Source organism: Sceloporus undulatus, chromosome 4 (genome assembly GCF_019175285.1).
Source record: "Sceloporus undulatus isolate JIND9_A2432 ecotype Alabama chromosome 4, SceUnd_v1.1, whole genome shotgun sequence".
NCBI lineage: Eukaryota > Metazoa > Chordata > Lepidosauria > Squamata > Phrynosomatidae > Sceloporus > Sceloporus undulatus.
Genome location: NC_056525.1, coordinates 75,194,453 through 75,215,092, shown reverse-complemented (window position 1 = coordinate 75,215,092; position 20,640 = coordinate 75,194,453). Strand labels below are relative to the sequence as shown.

At 41.5% G+C, this 20,640-nt stretch overlaps 2 protein-coding genes across 6 annotated transcripts in view; one reads left to right on the top strand and one right to left on the bottom strand.

Moving 5' to 3' along the window:
- Window positions 1-20,640, bottom strand: part of DYNLT4 (dynein light chain Tctex-type 4) — a 75,760-nt gene that overhangs the window by 1,920 nt on the left and 53,200 nt on the right. Inside the window, exon 1 of one of the 5 annotated variants that reach the window (XM_042462850.1) lies at window positions 4,069-4,588. The exons of 3 other annotated variants lie outside the window; for them this stretch is intronic. In XM_042462850.1, the coding sequence (XP_042318784.1) occupies window positions 4,069-4,165 (97 nt within the window). In that variant the 5' untranslated portion in view covers window positions 4,166-4,588. Of the gene's footprint in view, window positions 1-2,242; window positions 3,224-4,068; window positions 4,589-20,640 lie in introns of those variants that run through there. One more of the 5 variants, XM_042462854.1, reaches the window with a different exon arrangement.
- The window catches only part of BTBD19 (BTB domain containing 19), a 69,939-nt gene continuing 66,519 nt past the window's right edge, over window positions 17,221-20,640 (top strand). Inside the window, 1 exon segment of the mRNA XM_042462862.1 lies at window positions 17,221-17,442. Within this exon segment, the coding sequence (XP_042318796.1) occupies window positions 17,354-17,442 (89 nt within the window). The 5' untranslated portion in view covers window positions 17,221-17,353.

Below are 20,640 nucleotides of genomic sequence, written 5' to 3'. Positions count from 1 at the left end.
AGAATGGCTAGTTTGGTCTCTGCAGTGTATTTCCTTTTTTCAAGGGATTTTAAAGGGTGCCATCTTATATTGAATTATGTAGCCTCTGGAAACTATGGGAGAAGGAAAGAACAAAAGAGACAGAACACAAATATCCCTAATTATCTCAAATGCAGCAGACTTCTTTCTGCAGAATTGTTTGCTTAATATTTAATTGTTTATTAAATGAATCAAAGGGCCCATTATAGTCACCTGTAAAAGCTTTAATTGAGGCATACATTTTAAAAACAATGTCAAAGAGCTGTGAATATCCAGGCCATTAGAACAAAAAATCCTATTGATTTCAGTGTGCCCCATCTATCAATAACATAGCTTGAGTTTGAATTGATTAACCTCATTCCACATGAATTTGTTCACATGCTTTTGTCTTCTGCAATGTATATTAATATAAATTCTTCTCTGAGACAGGTCTGATAGTTTTCAGACAAAATGGCAATCTGATGGATCAAATGTCATTTTAAAGGTTGTTCCACTCTATCTTATGTTGCTTTCCAAGCTTTAAAGCTAATGTTTGTTTCTTGTCAATGGCCATGTTTCTCGGTGTCTGGGCATTAATTTTTATCCTGTTCCATCTCAGTTTCCTTTCTACTTTATGACTCTTTCTTTAGTATTTACCTTCTACAACAGCCTTTTGCATTCCAGAGGGTTGCAAAGGTCTCTGGAGAAATGGCTGCAAAAACCTGGGCCAAGAGTATTTCACAGCTGTTCCACCTAACTTTAAAGGCATTTTCAGTTCCTTTTTTAAAAAAAGCCTGTCTCTATTCCTGTCCTGTTTTTAGAGGACCCTTTACCAATATACCCACCCGCCATTCATCAAGATGGTGTGGGGACTTGAGCAGCACAGTTTCATATGGTGCCCAGAGCACGAACACAGTCATTGGGGATAAGAAGGTTCTATTAATACCAAATCTCTGAACCATTTAGAGCTTCAAATGTCAGAAGACAAAACACCAGTTCTCTTTTCTTTTGTTTAAGGTCAAGGGATGTTAAATACTTTTTATACTATGAACAGAGTACATACAGAAATTGAAAACATTATTACCAGGTTCTTGTGTTTGAAATCACGTTATAAAATACTAAAATATGTGTGTTTGCCGGCTTTCCTTTAGGAAAGAAAACCACAGTGTATCTGTCTTTTCCAGCTACCATGGGATTTTACATTTTACCTAAGAGTTGTCTGGACTTTATGTTATAGCAGTGTTATTGTATGTTAGAACATGAATCCCACTGAAATGCTGGCTTGAATCCAGCATTTGTTAGTTCTGACTAGAATAGAGGCATTGAATCAATTGGAATTTGGATTGTTGATTCATCATTCAACAACTGATTAAATTAGTCTGTTTTAGCTGGTCCTAAGTAATAGGATTCCAGCTACAAAGAGAAGTTAATCTGACATCTACTTTAAAATGTATATGTGTGTATGTGTGTACCTAGTGACTCTAAATTTGTTTCTGAACTCAGTTCAAAATGATGATTCTAACATTTGAAGCCCTAAATGGTTCAGAGCTTTGGTTTTAATGGAACTTCCTTATCTCAAATGACTGCTTTCACATACTGGGCATATTACAAGACTGTGCTGCCAATAAAATCCCATGATAGGGCTGTTTTAGGGTTGCCATAAGTCAGAAACAAAGCCATGTAGCACTCTGCTTTATGTCCCAACACCATCTTGAGGTGGGTGGGGTTACAGGTAAGAGCCTGTAGCAATGCCCTTTCTAATATGTTTGTTGTTGCTGCTGTGTACCTTCAAGTCATTTTCAATGTATGTTAACCCTAAGTAGCACCTGCCAAACTTGTTTTCAGAGTTTTCCCATTGCCTTTCTCTTAGGCTTAAAGGGCATGGCTTGTCCAAGGTCAACCAGTGGGTTTCCATGACTGAGCAGACATTCAAGCCCTGGTTTTCCAGAACCCAAGTCCAATACTCTAACCACTACATCAACTGGCTCTTTATAATCAGTTTCTTATCCTGACTAAATATCTGGAACATCTGGGGCTGCTTATTCAAGTAGCTGCATGATTTCATCTGTCTACTGTATTGCAGTTGTGACGTATGCATTTTCAGATGGACTTGCTTTGGTGTTTTCAAGTTTCTGTGCATTTACTAAAATGCATTTAAATATTTTGTTAGCTCCCTTGGGAAGCACATTATGGGGGAAATAAGATAACATATTTTAAAGAAAAGAAAGGAAATGTCTTTACTCACTGATTCTAATTCTCCTGCCCCAAGCATCTATTAGCTGACTTTTTCCCAGTCAGTCTCTGACATCCATAAAGGTGGCAGGGGGAATGCAGATGGATGAAGAATTCGTGGGAGATGGTGAGGGATGAAGCAGTAGGTTGTGATCACTTGCTGTCTTGTAAAAATTATGCCCCCCGCATCTGTGTGCTTTATAGCAGTGCTTCTTAAGCTATGTGATGTGGGTGCCCAGCAATCTTTTCTCTCTGATGTGCTAGAGACTGGTACTATACCTTTGTCCATTGGGTATAACTGTTCTTTCTTTCCTGTAAATATTTCAGGGACTAGCAGCTGATGGCATCAGACTGGCATTAATTCACACAAACCACCATGTTGAGTAACACTGTTTCATAGGATTTCAGTATCATCCAAGTTCAAGTTTGTTACTATGGTGTGTAAATGTGCAGGGGTAGCTGTGTTGGCCATTTAACAAATCCAAACAAAACCCCATTAGTGATACCTTTATTGGCCAACTGAAATGGACATGGAGCTTCGAAAACTTGCAACAAGTATATTGTCCATTTCAGTTGGCCAATAAAGGTATCACTGATGGACTATGATGTGTAGTTAGACAGTTATCCCAAAAGACTCAGAGGTAATTTTACTATTTTTAAAAAAATTATGCATGAAATGTGAGAATCTACCATGAGGCCACAACTGCAGGTGCTAAGAAGAGAAAAATTAAGATAGGAAAAAGTAGAACAAATGGGTTATAACCAAAGACATTAAGCCAGTGAGAGAGAAGAGCTGAAAATTTATTTCTGAACCTGCTTTAATTCTTTTCAACTGAGATTTTGAACAACAGAAACAAACTACATGAGAGGGGGAAAGTGCATCCCAGAGATTACTTCTGTGATAATAAAATCCCACTACTGGGTGTGTGCATGTGTGCTTGTGTATGTATTTGAGCCTTCTAGTCTCCTGTTGACTTATGATGACCTCATGGATTTCATAGGGTTTTCATAGGCAAGGAAATACTCAGAGATGGTTTGCCTTTTTGGCTTCCTCTGAAATATAGCCTACAGCACCTGGTATTCCTCAGCAATCTCCCATCCAAGTACTAACCAGGACTGATCCTGCTTAGTTTCCAAGATCGAATGGGCTTTAGTGCCTTCAGTGTATTTAGTGATAACTTAATAGTTAATTTTTAATAATATTTTAAAACTTCAATTGTAATAATTATTTAATGTGTGTAAATTACATCAGTCATTTCAAATACTGTATTTGTAAATAAAGTTTTTAGGTACCTTGAACTGTTGCAGACAAAGCATTTTAGGATCATAAATAAATATTATTGTCAATTGAGATGCAAGCAGGTATTCTACATTTTAGAGCATCTATGTCACCTAATCAGTTATCTTTGATTTCAACTTCCTCATATTCAAACAATCATGATTGACAATATATAGCAAAGAGATTATTTATTCCCTTGTCTTGCAATCCAAATTTACAGTAGCATTTTCACACACCTCCATTCTCTTGTGTGTTTTAGTCCAGATTTAATTAAATTGGACTTTCTTGTCTTATTCTCAACATGGAACATGTATCTCCCACCATCATTTCCCAACACCCTTTGAATTCACTCCTTAATAGGTGAGCACAAGGATGACTAAAACATGTTCAGAGGTAATGCATGCATGTGTAGTAATCTTGTAGGTATGCACTGTCTGAGTTCCAGAGCAAGTAAGAAAACCAACTAAAAGCAACAAGAAGATGCTGTGCAGTGTTCAGTCAGCAAGAGGTGTTCTTTCTGGAGTGGAATCTCAGTGGCATTGCACCCCGGCCCTCCTTACCTGAAAGCCTCAAACAGAGGTCAGTGGGCTTGCTGGAAGCTGAGCTCTGTCGGATCTGTGGGCTTGAAATAAGTGGTGGAAGCACTTTAATATCCATTATCTTTATCCAACTCAAGCTTGCTTAGACTTGTTGCGAGGGCCAACCAAGGGCCTTCTTGCCCCTACCTCTGAGCCTTAATAAGCTTCCTCCCTTGCCATAGTAAATCATTGGCTGTTTGACGTGACAGTTCAATGGGAGAGCTATCAAAGGCACTGCAGCAGCAGGAGGACTGGGCAGCCTGCCACCTGAAATATATGGTCTCCGTGGAGACTGTCATCACTCACATTATTTTTTACGCTGCCTGGAGTTTGTGTGTCTCTCTTGTCTTTCAGTCTGTCTTATAACTCTGGCACAGCTTAAGAAAGTTAACTCTTTTTATGATATATCCCAGAATCAGTAGCATCACTAGGGTTGGCATCAACTGGGGTGGGAACTCATGGTGTCACCTGCACCCCACTGACCTCCTTCCATACCAGATCCTCTCGAACCTGCAATGTTTTTGTACTAATGTTATTCAGAAATCATAATTCCCATATCTCGCTGAATGTACAGTTGTCCTCTACATTTGCGGCTTGACTTTTGTGGATTGATTATTTGCAGTTTTGACTAATATGTCCTCTCTAGGTTCTCCAGCACAACTCTACCAGAAGTTGACCATAGAGTTGTGCTGGAGAACAGTTCCTAGAGAAAACATTTCTCTAGCCATTTGTAGGTCCTCCAGTGTGATTCTATGATCAGCTTCTGGCAGATGCTGCCCATAGAGTTGCACTGGAGAACTCGGAGATTCCCAGAGTGGTATTCTGTTAGGTAAAAAAGAATAATGTTCTTTTGTTTGCAGTTGTCCCACATTCACAGGGGTCCTTTACCCCTAACTCCGGCAAATGTGGAGGGACCACTGTAGTGGCAATAGCTGTGACATCAAAATTATACCTTTAAATTACAATTACAAAAGGCAGATGTTCAGGTAATAGTGGTATCATCTCCCCCTTACAGTGTCACCTGGTACAACATGCCCCTCTGCACCCCCTAGTGAAGCCCCAGCCAGTGCCCATGCTGACTGGAAGGTCCTGAGAATTGTACTTCCCAAATTAACTTTCCCCAGCTCTTGTCTATGCCTTATATTAGATTTGGGGATACAGGAATGTTTGGGTTTTGGACAAATGACTCTTGAAGCCATTAAAGCTCTAGGGCAACCTAACAGAGCCCTGCTCTCAACCAGGGGATTGTCTTGTTTGTTTGTTTTGTTTTTGTTTTATTTATATACCGCTATTCCAAAGATCATAGCGGTGAACAGCAAGTAAGCAAATTAGCAAGTAAGCTAATTTGCCCCCAACAGTCTGGGTACTCATTTTAGCGACCTCGGAAGGATGCAAGCCTGAGTCGAGCTTGGGCCCTTTTCCTGGTCTTGAACTCACAACCTTGTGGTTTTGAGTGAATGACTGCAGTACAGGCATTTAACCACTGCACCACCAGGATTTCGTATCCTTTGCCCTCAAAACTTGCTTTCCTAATTTATGTATATGGTTGGTATCTGAAAAACTGTTTATGGGCTAAGCTAAATTATGTGATTACTATGTAAATAAGATTCATATGCACATTTTAAAACAGAGGTAAATAGATGGGGGGAAACCCCGGAGCAATCTTGGAGCAGTGAAGGGTGATGCGGGAGAATTAAGCTTTTTAATTTGCACTTCAAGGGAAGACTCTGTTGCCATCTACCCTTGAAATGAAACCAGCAGCTTCCCAGAAGGGCCTTTTGTGAGGCCTGTGACAGAAAGAAAAAGCATCTAACTGTAAATTCCACCTCAGTTCTGAATTTTGCTCAGATTTCCTTTCAGCTGCCATTTGATATTCTGAAAACTGTATGCAATAATTGGGTTTCAATTTATTAGTTACCATCCTGCCCTGTTTGATCCTCAGTCTGACTGCAGGTCCCAATCCTGCTAAGTAAGCGCTATCCCCACACAGTTGGAGCCATCATGAGTTTACCACAAAGCTTAGAAAGTTACTTTTAAAAAGTAAAGTATTTCATTATTTTTTGCAGTGTTTATAAAATTAACCAGCCACTGCCATACATTAGGGCCATGAAAAAAGTAGCTTGTTGCATTACTTGTTCCACTGCTTGTTGCATTACTTTCTGCTATTTTTTGAGGAAAAAGAGCTTTGGTATAGATATGAAAACGGCATAAAACTTGGGGAGAAAAAACCAAGTCAATCTGCCTTTAAAACCCTTGAAAGTGACTTTTGAAAATAATTAGAAGCTGTTATGTGTTATGCTAGTACAATAATGTAACATTGTTTTTAGTTGCTGGATTGCTTTTAAAATGTAACTTTGTTGCAGCCTCTTCATCAAAAAAGTAACTAGTAAGAGGCTCACAATTTTAGTTGTTACTCTTTAGCTTCCAAATAGTAGTTTATCTCTGACAACTAAAACTATAGCTTATATACTTTCCAACATTTCATGGATGAAAACCAGGGCAGATGCAGTCAATGCGTGTCATGCTGGCAAAAATTATCAATAAGAAAGAACACGTAGTCTAGAAGGAGCAGCAGCAGTTTGCTTTTGCCCACATCTACAAGAACAAGATTCTTCCCCTTCCTATCTTCTTACTCTGCTGATCTGCTTGCATGCAGACTACTTTTGCACTTCGAATTCAGTTTGCAGCAACTAAGGTCAACTGAGGACAAAGGAGGGAAATGGGGGAGAAGAGATAAACTGAGTCATTTTAAAAGCAGCTTAAAAACGGACCAGCATGGTGTAGTGGGCTGAGCATTGAACTATGACTCTGGAGATCACGGTTCAAATCCCAGCTCAGCTGTGGAAACCCATTGGGTCAACTTAGGTGAGTCATATTCTTTCAGATTCAGAGGATGGCAATGGCAAACCCCCTCTGATGAAACTTGCCAAGAAAACCCCATGATAGGTTTGCCTTAGGGACACCATAAATTGGAAACTATTTGAAGGCACACAACAACTACAGCTACAAAGAAGTGGAACAGAGGATTGATCAGGACTGTCCCAGCCAAATTAGGACAATTGGGAAGGTCAGGGAGTTCAATTTATAACAACCAAATTAGAATAACCTTTTCATGGCCAGAAGGCTGCTAGTGACATACATGTGTGCAATGCAGGTGCAGGCCGTTTTTTTGAATGGGGAGCAAAAGGTTATTCTCTAGCCTCTGCATCTCATCCAAAACATCCTCTCCCCTTGCAGCTGTCAAACCCCATGGGGAATGTGGCCTTTTAATAACAGCAGCAGTGGTCCTACAGGGTTTGGCTGCCATGGTGGGGAGTAGAGTCGGAGGAGGCCTGAAACAGTTATCCTCCATGCAGAATCTTGGCCAATTTCTTTCTACAGCTAATAAAGAGAGATAAGGAACAAGCCTACTGGGTGGTTCCTTATGTTTCAAGGCTTGTCACTGGTTCCAGAACATTATAGACCTACAGAACTTTGTAGATACCTCATGACCCATGAATGTTATGAAGCAAATTCAGAAATGCTTTTTTTATCTTTAAAATATGTTCTAGTAAATTTATTGGGAAAAGGTATGCAATGTTTTTTGCGGGTTTTTCAGGCTATGTGGCCATGTTTGAGAAGAGTTTATTCCTGACGTTTTGCCAGCATCTGTGGCTGGCATCTTCAGAGAATGCTTGCCTGGAAGAGAGTGTATTCTCTTCCACCCTCTTCCAGGTTAGCATTCTCTGAAGATGCCAGCCACAGATGCTAGTGAAACATCAGGAATAAACTCTTCTCCAACATGGCCACATAGCCCGAACCACCCCCCCCCCAAAAAAAAAAAACTATTGATGCCGGCCATGAAAGCCTTTGACTTCATGGTATGCAATGTGCTCAGTTGGGTGCCACTACTCCCCAAATTTGGATTCTTCTTATCTATCTAATGACTGCATAATTTAGTATAATTTAGTATGCTTCCAGAGAAGGCTTGGCCACAGAACCCCACTAGATGAGTTGGACAAGTCATACTCTCTCAGCCTCAGGCAAAAGCAAACCCCATCTGAATGAATCTTGCCAAGATAACTCTATGATAGTTCTGCCTTAGGGTCACCATAGATTAGAAATGACTTGAAGGCACACAGCAACAACCATTATAATATCTCTTTTTAAAGTTGAGGGCTCCTGTTGCAGGTATAGGTTTACATGCCTTGCAAACTGAGGAACTAGAGGAGCCTGACTCTTTGCAGTGCTTGGAAGAGTTACTTTTAGGATGACCACTTCTAGAATCAAGTTAAGATGTTGTAAATTTGCTGGCTGAAGGATTCTTGGAATTGTTGTTAACAAAAAAAGTAAAATTACCAAGCTCTACCAGTGTGTAGATTAATTTGTATGAAGAGCTTTTTTTCGGTACCAGGACTTTCCTCTGAGGAAGTGTTGCTGATTGACTACAACACACTGAAGACTGTGGATAAGGTTTTCTAGGAGAGTTTCAGTCACAGCATTTCTCTTTTTCCCCACAAAAGAGGTATTTTGTTGTGTACCTCCAGACGCATTCCCAGGTCTGTCAGTCACCTGATAATGACACCTCACCTCAATCTTACTCATTGAGTCATATCCTTCCTATGGTTTTAATCATTTACTCCTTGGTTACCCTGATTCCTTTTATGGCCTTTTTGGTATGCCAAAGCTAACTTAATGGATTTACATACTTCAGTTTGTCTTTCCTTTTGACATCTGAATCCAGTTCCAAGCTGCCTGCCACACTGTCAAAACCTCTGATGAGCAAAACACTGTCTTGTCTTGACATGTACTTCTTAATCTCACTCCTCTCTTGATTCCCTTGCATTGTCAAAATAACTTCACTCTTGTTTCTGGTGAACTTTCACTCCTTATCCTTGATTATCTTCATATGTAAATTCTTCTACTAATCTGGCAAACTTGTTAACTAATACTTAGTATTTCCTGACTATATATATATCTCACTCATCAGTAACTTAAACTTCTTGTTGCATCCCCCACCTGACTAATATCGCCCCCCCCCCCAAAACCTACAAACCTTGCCAAGAAAACCCGATGATAAAGGTTCACCTTAGGGTTGTCAAAAGTCAGAAATGACTTAAAAGCACACAACACACACACACAACTTCTTTACTCCTCCGTTTAAAGTTATTTTTACTATTTCAGCCATATATTTCTTTGGATCATTTGACTTCACTGCATTTTACTATAAGTTTGGAAACCACCCATGCAAGAGGCGAAAGTGCTGAAGGCATTGTGTGTTTCTTTTGTATGAAACCTTTTTGTTGCTATGTATCACAGATGTTAGTCAAGCAAGGCATTCTCCTTTAACTCTTTGAAGTCATTACTTATTACATTAGTGGACAAATGGTATCTAAGATCTTTTGACAAGGCTAAAGATCTGATCATTTTGATTGACATCTGTTTCATAAATGATAAGCCTCCAGCCTTATCTGGGGTGGACATGTGTGCTGCAAGAGCAGGTGGAAGTGAAGCTGCCATTTTATTTGACACAGCATCTTCTTCCCATGTTCACCTGTGGCATTTTGTAGTGCTGGAAAGAAACAGTTACATTGGGGAGGGTGCTCCTCAGATACTAGATTCTGAAGCCAAAGTCAGATCTACCTGGGAAGTATACATTTAGGAGAGCTCTGCTATGCAAGGTATGCTTGCTTGAGCAGTTTTCACTTCCATCCACCCTATCACTTTTGGTTTTCTTGGTATTTAGTTGTTTTGGTTGCAGTCTTGTTTTTTATTAATGTCATCATCACTTGTCATGAGTCAAGATCGAGTCAAGGATTCAACAGGCCTTGAATCCTTCCTTCCCCACTGGAGGAAGTCCCTTTGGGGGGATTTGGTGGGGGGAAGGACAGAGGGTAATGCCCAGCTTGGGCGTGTGACCACCTTCACCCAAATGACAAGGAACTACACAGCAGCAGTGTTCTTGAGTTGCTTCCTCTGTTGCTGTTCCCTTGACTGCCTCCTGTTTTGGGCAGGAGACTGGGTTGCATCAAATACTTTTGGTCATGCAATCTTTGAGTTCAGTCTTAGGATCTACATCTCATGCTGTGCCAGGCTATACAGCTGTAATGACAATAAAGTTGTGGACAGTTTGCCTCCAAGCCATTGTTTGCAGTAGTTAAATGTTAATGTGCTTAGTTCCTTCCCAAACTACTGCTGCTAGTCTTGCAACAAATTCCCATAGAATAGACTCCGTTGGTTGTTGCTGCCCCCAGCTCAACCTTGATCTAAAATAGCAAGGGGCACAAGACTTAGTCTGGCTGATATGGGAAAAATATTACCCCTACCTTAGTTCTGTCTGTAATTAGACAAATCTAAGTGAGGGAGCTTCTGTTTGGTGCATCTTTGGTCTGAAAGAGCCAAGCTAAAGACACTGTAGAGTTGCACCACAATCTAGGCAATGCTTGGCCATCTTTTCACATATACCTGTGGTGGTGTGGAAACAATTTCCTGGAATATGTGTGAATAAAGTAAATACAGGTTGAGCATTCCCATCACACAATACTTTTATAGCACTATTATTCCTGTTTAACTGCTAGGGTTGCCTCCTGTGGAATCCTGGGATTTACAGTTTAGGAAGGGGCACTTAGCATTCTCAGCCAGAGAGCTCTTAGGCCTCACTAAGCTCTTAGGCCTCACAAACCCCAGAATTCCACAGGAAGCTGCCATAGCAGTTAAAGTGGAATAATAGTGCTATAACTGTGTACTGTGATATTGTCCTGAAAATCCAAAACCAGAAATACTCCAAAATCCCAAATTGTCCACATGGGTGACTGAGATAGTGACACCTGATAGTTCAAGGTACATAAACTTTGTTTCATGTACAAAATTATTCAAACTATTGTATAAAATTACCTCCAGGCTATGAAGTGTATATAAAATATAAATAAATTTTGTGTTTAGACTTGGGTCCTATCTTCAAGATATCTCATTATTTATATGCAGATATTAGAATAAATAAATAACAAATAAAAATAAAATCCAAAATCCGAAACGGTTCTGGTCCCAAGCCTGCATGTCAATTGTGTGGCTTTCCCATAGTTTTGGATTGTTCTGGTTTTCCTTAGGTACAACACAGCTGAATGGTAATTACCATGTTAGTTTTGATGAAAGTATTGGAGTGACAAAAACAAAATGTTGACTTTCCAGGGAGATATAAGAGGATTTAGTGAAATAGCATTTGTTAGATAATAATAATTATTGGTGCACAAACATCCTTTCAAAATGAAACAGAAAAGTATTTTTGCCAAACAAATGTGCTGAAAACTGGATGAGATTTGGCAAAACGCCATCACCTTCAGATCTAGCTACCAGTTACATATGAATGTATGTAATGAAAACCCAGTGGCTGCTTCCTTGTTGCAAAGTGACACTGGAAAGAGGTGATTTGAAACAAAAAGAAATGCTGTGTAGTGCCCAAGACCTGGTTGCTATTTTATTGCTGCAGCTTTCAGACTACTTTCCAGCTTGCAGAGTCCTTGACGTTTGTTGGCTCTGCAAATATCCATCCAGCACTTGTCAGGGAGGATAGCTGTAGGCCACAAAAGGATTAAGCACCTGATCCACATATAAGTTCTCTGCTCCAAATTTCATCTTCCCAGTGCTGTTTTGCAGCAAGAAGGAGACCATGCTCATTACACATGTACGTATGTATGAACATGTAGGGATGTAAAATGTAAAATGTGGGGCCTGTTTCTATATTACCAGGTAGCTACTCCTCTATGGTTCCCCCTGTTTTGGTATTAGCTGTGGATTCCTCCCCTGCCCCCCAGCACTATCCATTTGGAACAAAAAGCTAAGTGTCCTTTCACACTATGGTTTCATGTACGCTGCATCCAGACTGCAGAAATAATCCATTTTGACACTTTTAACTACTCTGGTTCAATGCTATGGAATTCTGGGAACCATAGTTTTGTGAGACATTCAGACTTCTCTGTCAGAGAGTCCTGGTGCCACAACAAACTATAATTCCCAGGATTCCATAGCATTGAGCCATGGGAGTTAAAGTGGTGTCAAATTGGATTATTTCTGCAGTCTGGATGCAGCCTTTATCTTCCATAGTTCCATCCTATGGATTCCTGGGATTCGCAGTTTAGGGTGGGCTACAGTATTTAGAATTCTCAGCCAGAGAGCTGAGAATTTCATAGCACATAGCCATAGCAGATAAACATCATAATTCTATAATTGTATACTGTAAAAAAGCCCCAGGCTTGACCTGTTCTCTTGTCAGCTGTTTTCAGAGATCCAGGATCAAGTTTGACATTGAAAAATAAAACAAAAACTATTTCCTTCATATCATTTTGTGGGTCTAGGAGAGAGGGAAGGAAGGAGAAAGGGGAAGGTCTGTCTGTGGTCAGGCAATTCTTGACTAATCTGGGTTTGGTTTTTTTTTAACACATATAATAATCCCTTCTTGCCAAGAACAGTGCTTAATTACCAGGTAGAAAGTTACACAAATGGAAGTGCATCATATACTTTGTTTCTGGGGAGAATTGGTCTTTACTTGGGCTTTCATTAGTTGTCAGCAAGATGGGCTGGAATGTTCATGGTGTTTGATTAAGGAGGTGCTTGTATGGAGACAGAGAGTCTCCCCAGGTGGAGATCCTTACAGTTTTATGGAGCCCACATGCGAGTATGACAGCTTCTCAATTATAAGTAAGTATTTCCTTCTAAGTAAGGAGCGGTTTTGTATACTTTGAAGCAAACTATCTGTGTGGTAGCAAAGTAGTAATATATATTTTGTCCTCATAACACATCCATCCAGATAGGGGATGTTCTCAGAAAATCAACTTAGCTCTGTAAGTGGGGCAACAGAAGATACTTTCTGGTAGCCCAGCAGGGATGGAAAGAGACTGACGGTCTTCTGGCACTTCAGAACATTATATATGGGTTAGTTACATAAATTGGAGCATTTGGCTTTCAATAGAAGCCTGAGGCAAATACCAAATGTGGGATAACCCTAGAGATGGCAGGTGCAGTTCTTTGGGCCTCAGAAATCAAAAGGAGGCACTTTCTGTCTGCAAATGGACAAGAAAATTTTAATTTACTCCTTTTGTTCCCTGTCATCCCATGGTCACAGTGGGTATGTTTTAACCTTTTTTGTCTGCGTGAACCCTCTATTACAATGGTTCTCAAAGTTTTTACCCCTGTGACCCCCTTTATATCTACATGTGGCTGTTGTGCCCCCCTGTTTGACTTAATATATGAATAAATAACCCCAACTTTTATAAAGCATTGAAACATAGGGACGAAACAGACTGCCCACTTGGAGTGATGTCCCGCCGCCCCTTTGAGCACTGGATCAGGGCTTCAGAAACTACACACCACGGCCCCGATCTGGCAGTTTGCCAGTGCTAAATAGAATGGCAAAATGCTGCTCCTTTTAGTAGTGGCAAAAAGGTACTCTTGCTGTGGATGGCTTTTCAGCGCTCCTTTGGTGCAGCACATTTAAACACTGCACCAAAGACAAGCCATGATGTTCCCTGCCATGCGGTCGGGTGAACAGTGTGATGCCAGCATCAGAGCAGCATTGGGGCATGCAGCATGTGGATGCCACACCCCCACTCTGCCCTGAGACCAACGTTAAATGCTGTTCAGCCCCTAGTCTCCAATTGTATTTGTTCCTATAATATACTATTATAGCTTTCCTCCAAGGACAAAACCACCCAATTTGCCAAGATAAATTCAGGGAGGCTGAGCAAGAAACCCAGAGTTCAGAAGAAGTATGCTCAGCTCCCCCATTCACTCCCTCCCCAGCAACTCACTGTTCTTGGGTGCCAGGCCCCGGGTCCAGTAGGGTTGTGCAGAGGATGAGGAGGAAAAGGAGAAGGAGCAGGGCCTGGGCTGACCCTACAGCCAAGGGAGTGGCTGTGAAGACAGTGGTGTCCCTCTCACAGCCCCCTCCAAGCCTGGCTCCAGTTTCCAGCCTCCTCATCTTCCTCTTCCTCCTAGCTGTGGCATCGGCAACCATCTCCTCCACCTAGCAAGAGGAGCTTCCTTCCGTTTTTATGATTGGGGGGAGGGTTGGGGTTTTAGGGGTTTTAAATTGTAATTTTAAATTGTTTGTTTTAATTATACTATTGGAATCCACTTTGATTCCTTTGTGAAAAAGTGGAATACAATTATTATTATTATTATTATTATTATTATTATTATTATTATTATTCCCTTCCTTCCTTTCTTCCTTCCAAGAGCAAGTGAGCAGTGAGGCCTTGCTAGGCAACAGCACTGCAGCAGAGATAAATGCAGTAATGTCAGGCTGCATTGAAGTGATGCAGGATGCTCTTGTACACCTGGGGCTGCTCTGAATGAGGGTTGGGGGGAAAATCTGAATGAGGATCCAAAAAAGTTAGGCTCCACTTTGCAATCCGAAAAATGAGGGTCCAAAATAAATTCTTGTGCACCACGCCATCTTGAGCAATTATTGCACCACCCTGAGGGTCATGCCTCATACTGTGAGAATGACTGCTCTATTAGTTTTTCTTCTTGTTGTTAACTGCTATCAGGTTGACTTTGATTTATGACAACCCTATGAATGAGAGACTTTCAGGTCACCTTGTTATCAACAGCCCCACTCAGTCTTACAAATTCTGGGCTGTGGCTCCTTTGAAAGAGTCTATCCACCTGTAATGCTGTCTTCCTTTTTTCCTACTGCTTTCTACCTTGTCAAATACCATTGTCTTTTCTAGTGAGTTCTGTCTTATCATGGTATGTCCAAAGCAAGACCAGCTTATCTTGACTTCTAGAGAGTTCATAGAATCATAGAATCCTAGAGTTGGAAGAGACCACAAGGGCCATCCAGTCCAACCCTCTTCCATGCAGGAACTCCCAGTCAAAGCATCCCTGACAGATGGCCATCCAGCCTCTGTCTAAAGACTTCCAAGGAGGGAGACTCCACCACACTCTGAGGAAGTGTATTCCACTGTTGAACAGCCCTTACTGTCAGAAAGTTCCTGCTAATGTTAGGGTGGAATCTCTTTTCCTGTAGCTTGCATCCATTGTTCCGGGTCCTATTCTCTGGAGCAGCAGAAAACAAGCTTGCTTCCTCCTCAATGTGACATCCCTTCAAATATTTTAACAGGGCTATCATATCACCTCTTAACCTTCTCTTCTCCAGGCTAAACATCCCCAGCTCCCTAAGTCGTTCCTCATAGGACATGTTTTCCAGACCCTTCACCATTTTAGTCACCCTCTTTTGGACATGCTCCAGTTCTGGTTTGATTTTCTCTAAGACACGTTTATTTATCCTTCTGGAAATGTATGGTATCCACAGAACTTTCCTCCAGAACCATGTTTCTAATTATTTGAGTCTCTCCCTATTTACTTTCTTCACTATCCAGTTTTCACAACCATTCATAGAAATTGGAAACTCAATGACATGGACAACCCTAACTTTGGTATGTACTTATATATCTTTACATTTGAGGATCTTGTCTCGTTCCTTCATAGCTGCCTTTCCTAGGGCTTTATCACATGAAGCTAAAAAGCATAATTTTAACAGGATAAAATTGACATTGGCTGGTATTTATCGCATGATGTTGTATACATCCTACTGCTGCTTTGCATTCAGTTCCTTATTGTGGTGCACTTTTTCATTAATGGACAAAACCCATCAATGGCTCTCAGTCTCACTGTTTTCCATTATTGCCTTAGTGTGATAGGTCCCTTCCACTGCAGTTCCACTTCTCATACAGTTATGTGGTATAGGTGGCTATGATTTTGTTCCTCTCCCCACTCCCCCTTACAGCAATTATGGCAGCCAACAGCTTCCCAAACCTTGTAGCTATATAGAGAGAGCCCATTCACCCAGCAGTTGGCTTTGGGAGGTTGTTGGCAGTCACAATAATTCATTCTTCCCTTCTTCCTGGAAGGTGACATTTGGCAGTGCGAAAAACAGATGACACAACCATGGATGACTGTGGGGAAAGTGTAATAAGAAATGATGCCAAACTGGTATGTTTCCATTTTTAAACTAGTACAATTGTGGTGGAACAGCAGGCTGATGTGATATAGTCCCTTGTGGTTCCATCTTATGGAATTCTGGGGTTTATAGTTTTATGAGGCACTGGAGCTCTCTGGCTGAGAATCCTAATGTCCCTCCCTAAACTGTCAACCCCAGGATTTCATAGGATGGAACCATAGCAGTTAAAGTACAATCACAGCTTGGAACTAAAGAGTATGAAGAATCCTGTGATGGCACAGTGTGGAGCATGATGAAACAGAGGCAGGAATCATGCTGATTAGGTAGCACAAGAGTTTGATCTTAGAGAAACAGAGTGGATGATAGATGCCAAAGAGCTTTGGGCTATCAGAATGTCTGGCCAGCTATCTGTTCGGGAAGATATTCTGATGACGAAAGACATGTCCCCTCTGATCTCACTTTATTATCTTTCCTCATCTGCATCAATTCTGTATTGGCAGGAGCTAGTATAGAGGGAAAGGTGGTGACAGGGTCTGTTATATATGAATGCCATGTGACCTCATCATTCTACAGGCTGTCTGTCTGTATCTGGTCCCCTTCTCTCACACGTTAATTCATATTCTCCTGCTTGCTCACTCATACACACACACACACACACACACACACACACACACACACACTGTGACACACATACAGACTGTGACACTGAAGTAATTGTTTATATATGGCTTCAGGAAATTATGCAAAAGGCCATGGCAACTCTGTCCCAGGCAAAGCAGAAGCCCGGGGGATACCAGGCACAGTGATGTGTCATTTTAATTTTGCTGACATGGGAGCTGGCAATCAGATGACCTCCGAATGCCAGTGCTGAGCTCTTTCTTGCTCACCAAGTACTGAGGTTGTTCTGAAAGCCCTGCACAGGGAAGTTTCTTATCTAGGGGTTTTGCATGCCTGCCACATTATGTCAACTCTCTGAATGTCCTATTCCCCCCTTTTTAGTCTTGTGTCACCTCCCCCACTACCTGATCTAGCCCTGTCTTTGGTCTGTTAGGCAAGCTTGCTTCTTGCATTTGCAAAAGCCCTCTTCCCTTCACCATTTCTTATGATCCCTCCCACAGCATCTGGATTTTAGGGCCTGGGCAGCTGCCTGTTGCTTGGCAATAAGTGGTGTTTCTTCCCCCTTCCTTGGCCTTTCTCTGCATTCCTGCCTTGCAGCTGAACTTCTAGCCAGCCGTGACTTCTCTCAAATATATCTTTATTGCAGACAGGCAGCTCTTGCTCAGCTGCGTGAACTTGGCTGAATCCCAATAGAGAGCCCATTCTCAGCCTATGGCCTCCTCCTGTTCAGCCCTTTTGCTAGGTGATTCTGCTACTTTTGCTGCTGCTCTCAGGACTCTCATCAACAACGCACAGTTCAGGTGAGCCAGCTGGGAAAGCCAGCTAAGAAAGACTGGGGATCATTGTGTGGCTATGGGAGAAGGCCGCGGGAGGAAATCTGAGAAGAAACTTTCCAAATTCGCTCCACTGATTTGCTGAGCTGGAAGTATTTTTAGTGCGAGGAAAGGAGGAACGAACCATGCCTTATCCTAATGCTACTACAGTACTTTAAGTAGGAAGATAGAGGCCCCATACAGACAGGCTAAAATAAAACTGCTTCGGGTCACTTTGGAGGTATGATGTTTTAATACACATGGATTGTTGGAGACCAGAAGCTGTGCCAAAGCTGCGCTCTAGTCCTTAGGACTGGATTGTGGCTTTGGCACGGCTTCTGGACTCTTAGTACACATGTATCATTGAAACAGCATGCCTCCAAAGTGACCTGAAGCAGCTTTATTTTGGCCTGTCTGTATGGGGCCAGAGATACCCAACTCAGCCCTGTGTACATGTTATAGGTGACTTTTTGAACCTTACCCACTGCTATTTTATATGACTCTACCTGGTAGATACATGGCTCCAGTTTATTAGAAAACTGTTAGGTTGGGGTGGGAATCATGTGCTTCTTCCAATGTTTATGGAGTGCAGCTCCCATCAGCCCTAGCCAGCTTAGGTAGTGGTGAGTTGCTGGAAACTGCAATCCTAAAAATCATCAGGAGGGTCACATGATTCCCATCCCTGTTTTATAGGTTCGTACTATTCCTTACCTAAGAAAATCTTATGAAATTCACAGATTCACCATAAGTAAACAGGTAGCCTGAAGGAACACACACAAACACACACACACACACAAATACACAAATTCATGTGATTGCTGACTGATTCCAAACAGAGTGGTTTTATCTTTTAGCCATCTGAAAAAGCTGTAAAATTAGGAAAGAAAGGCCAGTTCTCTCTCCCCAGTGTTTTGTTTAAGTTGTCAAGTCAAAAGGAGCCTAACAGATAGTAACATTGAACACAGTTAGCTGCTTTCTGTCCCCCTCCCCCCACATCAAATTTTTGGCTTGTCTGTAGATCCCACGCTATCACATCCATTGAGTACATGATATGTTTAGATTGGAACCAAGTTTCGATCAAAGGAGCTTGAGCCCTGTTTCCTGTTTGCCAATTTGGTAACGCTTACAACATGAGACATGCATACAGTGCAATCCAGCAGAAGGGTGGAGTTCCAGCCTCTGTCAACATCAAAGCCCTATTCCTGCGAATATGGGATGACTAAACGCTTGGTGATCAAGGCATCTGTTTACTTCAAATATCCCCAAGAAAGATGATTAATTTTGCCTTTAACCAATTAAACATTTGATTCAGTTAAGAGCGCAACAGAGTCTTTAGTGCAGATCTTGCCCTTAACCATCCACTCCTTTACCCACTGAGGATTTTCTTCCTTTCTTGAGGTATATAGATGTGTTTTCCTTTTTTGGTGATGGTCACTGAAGAAAACATGTATTACATGCTTCTGCTCCAGGTGTGAAATGTTACTTTTTGCATTGCATCTCCCAGAATCCCCAAGCTAGCCAAGCCACTGGGAATTCGAGTGCCAAAAACCCCCAAACAAAACTGCACTTTCTTTGAAAAAATCTTCATTGGTAATATTTTCTGATTTCATATAATTGGGAAATTTGGCAAATGAACAAACAAGCTATCATGACATGAACAATTCCAGGTTCTCTTCCTGTGGAGAACTAGCACTGGGCACATATTACTGGAGGGGCTGGGGGCTGCATGTTACTTACTCCTGTTATAGAGGACTAGCCCTATAATGCTCGTGTAGTAAGCATTACAAAACTGGAAAACAGGAAATAATTATTCACTTGTGGTCAAGAGACTATCTGAAGGCTCACTTAGGTCCCTTTCAAACTGATGGGAGTTTTTCACATTGTTGCTCATTTGTTCTAGGAGGATATACATGCATTTACTGAAGAGGTATTTACTAAAGAGTGGTCAAATTGAAGTGTATTTTCAGTTATTTAGCAAATGAGCTTTTCTCTCCCAGATAGTAACTCCAAACAAGAGCAGGGCTGTAGTGCCATAGTTCCCAACCTATGGATTCCCAGATATTGTTGGACTGCAGCTTTCAGAATCCTTTACCACTGGGCAGGTTGCTGGAGCTTCTGGTAGTCAAAATCCTACATCATTTGGGGGCCCAGGTTTTCAAACACTGCTGAATATAATGTGCTTATGTGAGCATAATAATAATAATATTATTAATAATAATATTTATATTTTCCACCTCTCCCTTCGGATTGAGGCGGAATTACATCAGTTAAAACAACAACACAAATTAAAGTTATTCAGTAAAATCACAACAGTTATTACATTATTTCTAAAATAGTGACTTGCCACCTGTTTACCATTCTGTTTTCATCTAGAGTAGGGGTCATTCTGGGATTATTCATAGGAGGTCGGGTGGGTAGGCCTGCCGGAAGAGTTCCGTCTTAAGTGCTTTCTTAAAAGCATCTAAGGTGGTAATAAAACGGATCTCTTCTGGAAGGTTGTTCCATAAATTGGGGGCCGCAGCAGTGAATGCCTTATGGGAAGTTGTTATTTGTCTTGTTTTTGAGTACTCTAATAAATTCTTCCCTGATGTGTAGGTTGTTGTCTATCGGGGCGGATTGTGTAGGGAGAGGTGTTTCCTTAAGTAACTCGGGCCCAAGCCATGTAGGGCTTTAAAGGTAATAACCAACACTTTGTATTGCGCCCAGAAGCTAATAGGCAGCCTGTATGCCATGGCATCCTAAGTAGCAAGTGACCACCTAGAAGATAATATTTAATATTAAATTAACAACTGGGCGCTCCTCACTGTAAAAAAGTGACAGTTAGTAAAGTTACCTCTTTCGTTGTATGGTAGTGTGCCCTTTTACAATACTTCAGTTTTTCTATGGCGGGATACAGACCGCCGCTTTGAGGCGGTCTCCCGCTGGCACCATTTGCTCTGCGCGGGAGCCGCAGCAGCCAAACCACGCGGCTCCCACGCAGAGCAAAAAAGAAGCTCCATTTCGGAGTTTCTTTTTGCGGCGCCTCTATGACATCGCGAGGCGCCGCTGGTGCATTCGTGACATCATAGGTGCCGCGACACGTCTGGACGCTATGCGTCCAGTACGTAAAGATGGTGGCGCCCATGTGGAAGGGGCGCCGCCATCTTGTACGTATTGTATACGTACTAGGGTTAGGGGCGGTGCTTC